At 41.0% G+C, this 12,145-nt stretch overlaps 1 protein-coding gene and 1 long non-coding RNA gene across 2 annotated transcripts; one reads left to right on the forward strand and one right to left on the reverse strand.

Moving 5' to 3' along the window:
• The first annotated feature begins 1,050 nt into the window (after positions 1–1,050).
• Positions 1,051–9,069, forward strand: LOC139222948 (procollagen C-endopeptidase enhancer 2-like). Its single transcript, XM_070854861.1, has 10 exons — positions 1,051–1,136; positions 2,448–2,556; positions 5,306–5,564; positions 5,910–6,034; positions 6,642–6,778; positions 6,911–7,131; positions 7,228–7,328; positions 7,697–7,763; positions 7,979–8,149; positions 8,778–9,069. Exons 1-10 carry the CDS (start codon positions 1,051–1,053, stop codon positions 8,906–8,908), a joined length of 1,407 nt encoding a protein of 468 aa, XP_070710962.1. The 3' UTR covers positions 8,909–9,069.
• Positions 9,070–9,450: 381 nt separating this feature from the next.
• Positions 9,451–12,122, reverse strand: LOC139223000 (uncharacterized). The gene is made up of 5 exons (XR_011585950.1): positions 11,965–12,122; positions 11,557–11,624; positions 11,398–11,448; positions 11,146–11,298; positions 9,451–10,301 (listed from the first exon to the last, which is right to left on the reverse strand). It is a non-coding gene; the product is annotated as an uncharacterized lncRNA (long non-coding RNA).
• Positions 12,123–12,145: the final 23 nt, after the last annotated feature.

Genomic DNA, 12,145 nt, shown 5'->3' on the forward strand with positions numbered 1-12,145 from the left:
ACACACTGTTTAGATTTTGCTGCCTTTGTGATGTCATAAGGGGATCTGTTGACCATGTGACATCCACCAGCTCCTTAAGCAAGCTGACCGTCCCCGCCCACTGAAAACCTCCTTAATCCACCTCGCTGTCCGCCATTGTTTTTTCCTCACCAATGTCAAAGGCAACAGAAAAGCACCCAAACTGTGTGTGCACAAAGACGCTACAAACAACTGCAGCAGCCATGTCTGGCACGAGGAAAATAAAGTGCTCTTTTTAACATTAAATTATGTAACTCTGTTCTTGTAGGACCACTAGATATAAAGTATGAACTTGAACTTTTTTTACAAGATCAATCTTTCCACTTTGATAAAACTCCAAGCTGATTGTGGTGCTAGAAGAAAAATCAGGAGGTCAAAGTCTTTAGGATTCATCCTCTGGGGAGCATGACATTCTGTGCCAATCCATCCAATGAGTGTTGAGATATTTCTGTCTGGACCAAAGTGGTCGACCAACCAGGCGACCAGCAGCTGCTAGCACGGCTAACAAAAGCCAGGCTTGTAGGTGGCGGTGCTCTAAAGAGGTCAGTATACATACATGCATGAATACACACATACATACAGTGGCACTCTGTCCACCAGCACTCACACCTGCAGAAACATACATTTTCCATATATTCCATTAGTCTCCATGCAGAGCAACAACTACACGGAGCTGGAACATAACAAGCACACTGTACTCTGAACTCTACATGCATTACTTTTGGCTGTGGCTCAGTGTACAGTGTAATTAAAGTTGTTTTCCCTGTTAACCTGTGTGTCAAACAGCCTCCTGTACGCTCAAAAATCACACATTCACCTTTTCCTTTCTTCTCCTTCCCTCCGTCGCACGCCTGCTCCTCACCCATCACTTCCACACTTCCCTCCTCTTCCTCTCTGCCCTCCCCTCTCCTTTTGAACCTTGCGTCTCTCCACGCCTCTACGCAGACTCTCCCTCCTTCCCGCTGCCTCCTCTTCTCCTCCTCCTCCTCCTCCTCCTCTCCCGTCTTTCCTGATCTCGGGGAGGACAGCAGGATGGAGGACAGGGTGTGGACTGTGTGCCTTCTGGTCATTCTGACACTGGGATGGACGGAGGCTCAGGGCCAGACCAATTTCACCAGGTAAGAGGAAGAAAGCTTAGATATATCAAAATGTCTTCAGGTATCAATGTCCTTCTTGTCCATCCGTTTTCCTCTCCACATCCTGCATTTGCACGTGGCATGCCCCTTTAAAGCCCACATCTGACTAGATTAACTACTGTGTGTGTGTGTGTGTTTTTTCCTCTCCTGGTTACAGTGTTATGATTACAGAAAGCGCAGTAGAAATAGAAGATTTCAGGGCCGGTTGGCGTCCCATAAACACAGAAAATGACAGCACACTGTAATTGATGCAGAGACCTACTGCAACTTATAGTAGCTTGTCCTCATGTCTGATGTTTTAGTCAAAACTGGCAATAAATTCTGACTTTTACCCACATTTTTTTGGCTCAGCAAATGTTGAGAAATTTAGTTTTTCGTGAAGCTTTTTGAAGCGGGTGTGCGTGTGTGTGTGAGTGTGTGCTCTGCTATAGCCAACAGTACTTCCACACACATACAGGGTGTAAATTGAACATGAGAGACAAACAAATGCCTGTGGGCTGTTCCGCCCCAGAGGGTCAGAAGGGAGGGACTCTACAGCCACTTCTTTTTTTTTTTTTTGGGCCAAATGTGGCCTTAAAGTATCACAGCAGACTCACGAGGCATCGTAAGGCACGCCTGAAGAACATGACAAAAAAAGGGGGACTATGATGTGTTGATGATTAGAGAAATACACCTCGAACAAAGTAAAAAAACTGTTTAATTTTGGCCTCCCCCCCAAGAAATGAGCAGAAAAATGAAATAAAAAATAGGCCACAGTCAAATGTGACAAAGAAAACAAGCTGACCAGATGCCAGAGCAGCCGACATCTAAATTAACGGGTGTGCAAAATTAAAAGTTGAGGCTGGCCCTGCTTTGATCTGTGTTTATCTGAATGTGAAGGAGTGGGTGTGCGTCACCAAACCCCATGTGTGAGCGAGGTTGTTGTGCAGCGTTTGAAAGCGCCCGTCGGCTGAAGTTTAAGTGTGCGTTACGTCTACCGACAGCTTTCTTGTGGTACAGTCAGCGTGTGGAGAAAGCTTGCAGCACGTATACTGTATACTGACTTCCTGGCTTGGTTTGACCAAGGTTTATGAAAAAAAAACAGAAACCAGGAGGGCTCCTTGGGAGCCTCCCCAGACTTTGGAGAACAGAGACAGACTGTGCCACTGTGGTTTTTCAGCGTGTATGTAAAAAGTGTGTGTGCGTGTGCATGGGCTCTGCCTCAATGCAGAGTTTTCTTCCAGAGCAGGACGTCAAGTTAAATGTTGAACTGCAGTTGATGGTGGTTGTGTAATACTATTTTTTGGTTTTTAGGCCCATCTTCCACTGCGGAGGCCACCTGGTCACAGACTCGGGCATTGTGGCCAGCGAGGGATTCCCCAGTCACTACAAACCCAACAGTAAATGCACCTGGTACATCACTGTGAGTCACTTTAAATCACCACACAAATTACAGAGTTGAGTCCAAACTCAATGATTCCCAGGGCGGCTTTTATTATCAGCAAATGCTTTTCTAGGAGATTACGCATCAAAAATGAAATCCAATTCATTCTCAGTGTGAGTGAAAAGGTGCTTGACCAGGATAAGCCTACGTAGGTGATAAGCCTACGCAGGTGATAATCACGGATGATTAGATGTGCGCACTCTCTCTCAGGATTGAGTGTGGGGGGTGTACAGACAATGCTTAATTAACTTCATCCCAGATAGCTTTGTCGCACCTGTGGAGTTTGTTGACCTCATGTTAATCCTGTTATAGCTCTGAACACCTTCAACCAATCAGCCAAAATGACTGGAAACACCTGTGTGTGTGTGTCTCTGTCCTTTTTACACAGGAGACATTTTGCTTTGCCACTGTTACACCCCTAAAAAAAAAAAAAAAAAGAGAATTCACACAAACACCATTAAAAAAAAAACCCATAGGGTTTAGAAAATACGACAAAACAACTAGAATAGTGAAATCAGACACAAGCAGTCAAAAGACAAAAGACACTAAATAAAAATCCCCTAAAAAGGCAGCAGGACCAGCAGTCCATAACCAGACCCAACCAGGAAAAGGGACAGAGAACACATCCAGCCATAATAGCCACAGTGGGAAAAGCACAGGTGTGTATAATCAAATCAATGACGGCTGAATTCCATTTAGTTCCTTTAGTTTCCGGGTACTGGCATTGTGCACACTGGCTCGTTGTCAGAGCTTAATGGGACAGAGCCAGTTTTAACGATATCAGTAACACCTGTGCTTCTCCTACTATGACAAGCCAAAATGTGCACTGTGAAAAAGGCCTGAACATACGTATAATATAGTTGCACCATTTCAGAGTTGAATACAAAAGAATAGATTTTTTTTTTTTAAAAACAGACAGCCACTATTTAAGTTCACCCAAGAACGTGGGGTTTAAATTCTGTGTGAGACCAACAGTAAATTACATTCATTTACTTGTGTATTTCAGATTTCTTTTATCAGGTTTCAGTGACAGTTTGGTTAGGTTTAGGCACCAAAACTACCTGGTTAGGTTTAGGAAAAGATCATCATATGGGTTAAAATAATCAGTCGAATGCAACTATAAGAGGCACTGTACATTAAACACGATCTCTTCTTTCCAACATGAATAGTAATACACATAGTTTTGTTGACTACTGACACCCAGGAGCATCTGACATAAAATAAGGCAGTGTCCATGGCATGCACATTTCTCCCTGCTAAGTATCCCACAATGCAATGTCATGTCAGTAAAAGTGATTCAGGAAGATGATGAATTGTTGCTATTGTTGCTACAATGGCCATCATATCAAATGTTCGCTAATATTGGCCAACATTAGCTTCTGGTCATACAAGTCATGCCTGTAGCGATAAAACTTCTGTGTGTATTAAATTGAGTAAAGTTGGATTTTATTGTTAGCGAGTTGAATCATATTTTGTCTTTCAGAAGTAACATTGTGTCAAGAACTGCATTTTTCACATTTGTGTCTGTGATAGATGGTATGAAAGATTTTTCTGGGCTGAACTCAGTGCCACTTAATTTCTTATTGTTGAACATCCAGAAATGTGGACAGCGACAAAAGCATCTGAATGTTACAGCCTTCAGTAGTTTTAAGACTGGAAGAATAATCATCTTATTTCACACCACCTTGACTGTATCACATATTGTTTTGTCAGTATGTATTGAAGCTAAATGATTTTAGAGCCAAAGGGCAACACCTGTTTGTGTGGCACTGGAAAACTTTAGAGAAGCTGGCCCAAAAAAGGTGCACTTTATTAACAAAAATATAAATAAAACAGAAAACTCAACAAGTAACCCTGTAGTCTCCCAACATACTGACAGCAACCCTCCTACAACAGACTGGTGACTGGTATTTTACCTTATCCTAAACTGGAACCTACCATCTGCTCAGGTAAACATAGGGTGAGCTGGGCTGGGGCAAAGCTTTCAATGAGTACAGAGTAAATAAATAGTCATTTAAGATTCCTTTGTAACTACTGACAATCACATTTTATCTACAGGCACATATACACACTCGTGAATGCACCAGTTTTAACAGAAAGTTGTTGACAGTTTTACCCCTTTTCCCACAACTTGACTGCACCCACTGCTTAGAGGACCTGATACTGCACACCTGGTTTCACTTCCTCTAACTGAACTGATGATCTGCTGCAACACCACAAGCAGGAAAACAACTAAAACTATCATTTCACCCCTTTTCACAGGCCATAACCAGTGGACAGTAACTAAGAACATTCACTTAAGTACAGTTTTACTTCACTACATTTATTTAACTGCTTGGTTATTTGAATTCTACATACAACATATGCAATCAACTTATTAAATATGATGCATTATTACAGATTAAAGGCCCAACATACCCTTCCTTGTGTTTTTAGCTATGTTGCCAATTACATACTAAATACTGAGGGTGGGGTTGTGCTAAATTCTGCTAGGATTCACATCAGGTCCTCATGTACTAACACGAATGATAAAGTTAGACATTGCTGCGTGACAAAACTTACAGGGGAGCCCCAAGATATAATATTTTTCATCTTGTTGCACTTCAAAAAAAGGAAATTGGTCTTGAATTTTCCCCTCATTTCTTAAAGTGAAACTTTATCACATTTCATCCTGTAAATATCTCTCTTGCACTCTGTCCTCTAAGCATCACCTGTCGCCCTCCCCCAGGTCCCAGAGGGTCATGTGGTCATGCTGTCATTCCGCCTCTTCGACATGGAGGCTGACCCCACCTGTCGGTACGACTACCTGGACGTCTACAACGGTCACTCCCGCCTGGTGCAGAAGCTGGGTCGTTTCTGTGGGACGTTCCGGCCCGGCGCCCTCATCTCCACCTCCAACACCATGATGTTAGAGATGATGTCAGACGACGCCACTGGAGGAAGAGGCTTTCTGGCCTACTTCAGCGCAGGGAAGCCACATGTGGAAGGTGTGGACATGTAATCCCACAAGCACGGAAACACACAGACCAGAATTGTGGTTTTCTAATGATAAATGGCAGCACTGTGGTCGTTCCGCTGGTGTTCTTTGTATTGTCTGGTGAACATAACTCACACTTTTGGTGATTTGTTTATGCTCAGAAAGGGAAACACAAACCTCTCTGGAATAAATAAATTACTACAAATTGTCAGGTTTATTCATCAACACCATCAAACTGAAAACAAAAGCTGTTCCTGACATCTAACAGCAACATTTGTTTCATATATTATCACAGGAAGAAAACTTCTCTCACTTGAAAAAGGGTTAAAATCTGGTTTTATTTTTATTCTTACAGAGAATCAGTTCTGTGGAGGACGGCTAACCAAACCACAGGGCTCTGTCAAGACGCCCAACTGGCCGAACTCCAATTACCCAGCAGGCATCAGCTGCTCCTGGCACATCTCTGTAGAACCAAGCAATGTAAGCCGATTGTATCGCACTTTGTATTTCCTACTAGTCGTGCACCTAAAACCCTCTCTCAGAGAGCAACATCTCAGAATTTCCATTTGAATGTGATGACTGAATCTGGTTGAAGCATAGACATTGCTCCCAAAAATATGTCCAAAAGCAGTTTTCTTCATCATTAGACGGGTGGAGAAATATCCACAATATTACACAAAAAGTACTCAAATTATACCGCAGCTAAGTGCAGGAGTAGCATGAGGAATGAAAATAGCAGTGAAGGGGCCCATCACAAGGAAATGTTCTACCTCAGGTACGTAATGCAACGTGTGTGTGAGTGTGACAGCGGCCTTGTGACCAAGTTCAAATGAAAGACTTCATTGAGGGCCTGAAGGTGTGTTTCATGTGTGCCAAAAGATTGAACGTAAGGAAGGAGGAAAGGAAGCTAGAGCGAGGGAGAAAGTAAATGCCCTTCTGTATTTTAGGAGCACGGCCCTCCTCCTCCCCTACCACCACTATGTCTGAGCTGCACTGGATTCATGAAAAGTAGTCAGGAATAAACATGTACCAGCTCACATCATTCATTCCCGGTCATTAATTGCATAGTTTGCTACCTCTTCCTCAGGTGATCGAGGTGAAATTTGTGAAGCTGGACTTGGAGCCTGACACGTACTGTCGCTACGACTATGTGGCATTGTTTAACGGGGGGGAGAAGGATAACTCGCGGCGGATTGGGAGATTCTGTGGAGACAGGTCACCAGGGTGAGACTACTGATCAGAAATGGATGTTGCTTGCTTGCTAAAAGTTGCTTTCAAAGATATAACGTTTCTCTGTATTTTCACGTATGTCTTTCCCCTTTGCTCTTCCTCCTGATTTCCTCATCTTATACATAGAACTGTAGTGACAAATGGGAACGAGCTCCTTGTCCAGTTTGTCTCCGACCTCAGTGTGACCTCAGATGGTTTCATGGCCCACTACAACAGCATACCCCGCGGGTCTCGGACCCCCACCGCCGGAGGAGATTTCATCTATGGACCTCAGACCACCTCAGCGCCACAAAGAACAGCCATGAAGCCAATCAAACCCACCAAGCCAACCCCCAAACTTAGACCTGGTCTCCAGCCTAAGCCGACACCAAAACCAGCCAAAAAACCACTGGTGAAGATACCGCTGAAACCTCCACCACGTAAACCTACTGTCAAGCCGGCAGTCAAGCCCACGCCTAAACCCAAACCAGCTAAACCCATATCTAAACCACCTGTAAAAAAGCCTACACCTAAACCCAGAGCTAAACCTACACCAAAACCCAAGATTATTAAGCCAACACGCAAACCAAATATCAAGGCTAAACCAACACGTAAGCCTGCACTAAAGACCAAGCCCACCTTGAAACCTGCGGTCAAACCAGTGAAACCAACACCTAAGAGTGGAGTTAAACCAACAGCCAAACCAAAGATTAAGCCTAAAGTGACACCCAAACCTGGAGTAAGCAAGACTGTGACAAAGAAACCTGCTGTAATCAAGAAACGTGAGTGGAATTAATTCAAAATTATCAGCCTGCACTTTGCTTCCATTTACTGTATGTATATGTGCACACCTGTATCAAGAAGCAAGTGAATGTGCTTATCATGTGTTTGTGTTTACTGCCATGTGTGCTTTCTTCAGCTCTACCATTGAACCCACTTTGTACACAAGCCTGTAAGAGGACAGGAACTCTTCAATCCAGCTTCTGCCCTCATGACTTTGGTGAGCCACATCAGCTGCCCCCTAGTCTTCACAAAACATCCTCTCCATCTATGAAACATTCTTTTGTTGTGATATGATCTTGCTGGTCTTGGCATGGGTCTAGTTTGTAATTAATGGACTCCCAGACAACATAAGCATAACTTAAACATTTTGAGTTAATTCTTGAGGAAAAGCCAAAGATCAGCAAATTTTGACGATAAATTCCCTCTTTTCAGTGATTACTGGTAAGATTACATCTTTGACGACTGGTCAGAGGGGCTCAGCAACAGTTGAAGTGTCTCTAATCAAGGCCTATAAGACCGGAAGCCTGAACATCACTAAATCGGGACCCATCATGTGGGTCACACTGACCTCCACCTGTAAGAGATGCCCTGGGCTAATCAAAGGTACTGTACAACTATCTACATTTACAGCCTTTGTCTGTCTCTGTGCCATACACTCACACTAACAATATTTCTACAAACTGAGATGCGTCCACACCATTAACTGTCCAGTACTGAGAGTTGCCATCAAATGCTTCGTCAGCATTTAGATCAGGAAGGTAAAGAAAGTAATGACTGCCCCGCAATATCTTTACTTAAAGTTGATCACTAATGAACAACATCAATTCTTGCATATAAACAAAAAAAACCTTTATATAAATAAGCACCGTGTTATAAAGCACAGCAAACATTCATGTTAACATCAGACACAGAGAAAAGTTATTGTGGCCTTTTGTATTTAAACAGTATATTGGCCTTTTATGGTGTATCAAAGGTAAGAATATAAGTAAATGGTACTCGATCAAATATCAAATTTCTCATTGTATGCAGATGATATGATTCTTTACTCAAACAATATCCCAATCATTAAAGGAAGTAATGTAGGAAATAAAAGAATATGACATGCAATTTTGAGTCTGTTTGATTCTTCTTAAAAGCAATTGTTATGATAAATAAAGATCACATAAAGAGTATAAAAAATTTTTGGTAATGAACTAGTTCTTCAAAACAATATTTTGTCTTTCCTGTACAGGCCGGAACTACGTGTTGATGGGAAAAGTCGATGCACAGGGCAACGGCCTTCTCAGCCCCTCCAGCTTCACGCTTCTCTATAAGCCCATCCACAGCAAAGCACTGGCTAACCTCGCACGCAAACCATGCTGACATCACAGTCCAGTCCACCAATCAGATTGACAGCTCTGACTAAATCTATGAAGTAACTTTACATAAAAAGTGAAAATAATGGTAATAATAATATACAAACTTAATTTTTTTTACATAATGCAATACTCTCTCGAAATCTAATTCTAAAAGAGTAAGCATACAACATTAAGTATTATATTTTGTATATTGTATGTAAATTATGATATTTCTGTGATTAAAGATAATAACATCAATAAACCATGTGATTCTGGTGCTTGAGGTGATTTAGTATCTGCTTTCTAGTATTTTCCATGATAATGTATTTGCGTAATTATGTAATTTATGTAAATACATATCTTGGCTTTAAACGAATAGGCATATTTATTTTCTTGCAGAGTTAAATGATGAAAGATTGATACCACTCTCATATCTCTCAGTTAAATATAATACTACAGGCAGCAGTCAGTCAGACCACCGCTGCTGGTCTGAACGACCCCACGACAGTCGAGGGGTCCTCCATGAAGGCCATGAAGGACGTTTGAACGCCACTAAAACAGAGCATCTACAGTTCAACTTCTTTATTGTCATGCAAATTTACATTGAGGCAGTCATGGACAATGAAATTCATAAATCGCAGGCTCCCTCCAGAAGTGCTCTTAAGATATGTATTTTTAAAAAATGCATATAAAAGGGAAAAATCGTGTAACAAATCTGAAATAGAAAGTTACATACCAAAAAAGTTAACAGGATTATCGTTAAACATGACATGCATAAAACCCCTCGAGCTACTACGTACTCATGGTGCTTTGTTGTCTGACAGAGTTTCTAAGAACTTAACACAAAAAGAGCAAACATTTTATTACTAATATTTTACATAGTATACTGTTATGCTGTGAAAAAGTGCAATTTACATATGTACAACCTCACGCGCAAGCAATACTGAGATCACAGCCCAGGTTATTAATCTGATTGACAGCCCTGAGTATCTCTCTGAAAGCAGGTAATGCTACATAAAATCCAAACAATTTTCTTTTTTCTTTTTTACATAATACTATACGGTCATAAAAAGAGTAAGCATACATTGCATTAAGTGGGTATTACATTTTGTATTTTTTTTGTAGATTGCATTATTCCTGTGATAAAAGATTTTAATATCCCCTTTCTGGTATTTTCTCTGTAAAAATCCAACAAGTACCCTGACTGCGATCCACTGTGTGGGTTTGTCTTTTCAATCCAGCTATTTATGCCTATGCAGGTACAACATCACCTTGATCCTCTTCTTTACAGCAACAGGAGATGATGATCACACCTATTAGGACATAGTTCAAGATGGTGGTCCAAAAGGCAAACAAGTAGAGCGTCTTGTTGCAGCCTGCTTCGTATTCGTTGTAAATAACGAAGATACACACATTACCTAGGAAAGAAAAGAAATACATCTTTTGTAAGGCAGTCTTTGATCACAGTATCAAAGGTTCCACATTAATAATTACAGATCTTGGGTTAAAGAACCAAAGATTTCAAGATATTTCAGAGAATGTTGGCAGGATTGCAATTTGTAAGAGGTAGAGATGATATGTTATTATGCTGATCGTGGCCTGGGGTGCTTATTATGGACAATTACTTTATTTGTCTGATCCATTATTTACCTTATGATTTAACTTCATAACACATGCAATCATGAAACGCGACACAGATGTTGGACATCTAGTGGTGCACACAGGTTTAAAACGTAACTGTTTAACTATATTATTGTGGGCTCTCCCAAAAACAATGGGAATCCATTCAGTAAACTTTACCAAATAGTATTTCTGATGGCTCACAAGTACCTATAATATACTTTATTTAAAGTTGCATTAATAAATGTGCGGCCACATGGGGGCAGAGGAACTCCACAACAAGTTATCTGACATTCAGGTATACTGCCTGATGAAGCACTCATGGCTAGACAAGCACATCCTTTAACACAGATAAGCATTAGCATTCATTTGGAGTCACGATTTATCACTTGACTTATATTCACTCTCTCCTTTCAGTTTCGTTTCACCCTCCACCAACTCCTGAGAAAATGTATCTGGCAAAGCATGTGTGGTGCATCTAATTTTAACCTCATTATAGTTATGGAAGAATAGTCACAATAGCCAGCAAATTAGAAGTGAAATTCGCAATTTCCAAGTTTTAGCAAACAGGACAAATGGTTGAACCTCAGTCATAATATACGCAAATTTTATATGACAAATAATGTGTGTACAGTCCCTTACCAGCGATGAACCAGAAGAAATAGAAGAGACAGACCACGCAGAAACAGATCAGGTTCCACTCCTTGAGGAACAACAGCAGGAGGCTTCCTCCCATTACTATCAAATAGATAGGGATGAAGGGCTGCCTCGGGCAATCATATGTGTACTTAAATCCTTTTTGGCACAAGGACAAAGAAAGAGGAGCATCACTTCACCTGCCCCATCTATTAATGATTATTTTACTCCATCCCACAATTTACACCAGTCACTCACCAACTCCTGCTTGAGCAATGAGCATGATGATGAAAATCAGCACAGTACATACTGAGGGGAGACGGACAAAATGCATTTTTACAATCACATCTGACACAACTTACCAGATACTAGATATTTTCAGTTTAACTTTGACCACAAGAAATCATTGTCTCTCACTTGTTACTGCTAATGAACTACAGCTGGGTTGACCTCTCTCTGCCATCGTTAGAAATGATAAATCTGACCTAGAAAGAGACAAAGGGAACAGAGACAACTGCATACACTGTTTGTTTTGGATGTAAATTCACATCGGCTCACATATTGCTCCATTAGACGAAAAAACAGACACACCCACACGTGCAGTAATAAACTTCCCCTTTTTGTAGCAAGAGGCTGAGATAGTAACTATGAATAAAATCCTGTAAATTAAACACTTTGCCTTCAAAACAGCAGAATTACATTCTGTCTTATCTTATACAGTGCAGAATATATAGGAAAATACAGTGCATTCTGTAAATGTAATTTACATTTAGTACTTAAAATTGCAATACACAAAATCTTATTATCTGTCATATTGTATCTTACCTGCTGAAAGTGAAAAAAAACACACACTTGGTGAAAATTGTACCCGTGTGTCTCTAGTTCCTGTGTCAGTGTCTCGCTTCTTGATGCGTAATTTCAGCTCAAGTACTTTTGCTTTAATCTGTATTAGTTTGCATGAGCAATATTTTGGGGTGTTTTGAAAATGCGAAGTGCATTGAGGCAG

This window comes from Pempheris klunzingeri, chromosome 23 (assembly GCF_042242105.1).
Source record: "Pempheris klunzingeri isolate RE-2024b chromosome 23, fPemKlu1.hap1, whole genome shotgun sequence".
In the NCBI taxonomy this organism is placed as follows: domain Eukaryota; kingdom Metazoa; phylum Chordata; class Actinopteri; order Acropomatiformes; family Pempheridae; genus Pempheris; species Pempheris klunzingeri.

What these genes read in the sequence shown, in the direction of transcription:
- LOC139222948 (XM_070854861.1), top strand. Translation starts at nt 1,051, where the DNA reads ATGGAGGACAGGGTGTGGACTGTGTGCCTTCTGGTCATTCTGACACTG. An exon ending in AACCCCCAAACTTAGACCTG is followed by an intron (nt 7,132 to 7,227) that starts GTCTCCAGCCTA and finishes TCAAGCCGGCAG; the next exon opens with TCAAGCCCACGCCTAAACCC. An exon ending in ATGCCCTGGGCTAATCAAAG is followed by an intron (nt 8,150 to 8,777) that starts GTACTGTACAAC and finishes TTTCCTGTACAG; the next exon opens with GCCGGAACTACGTGTTGATG.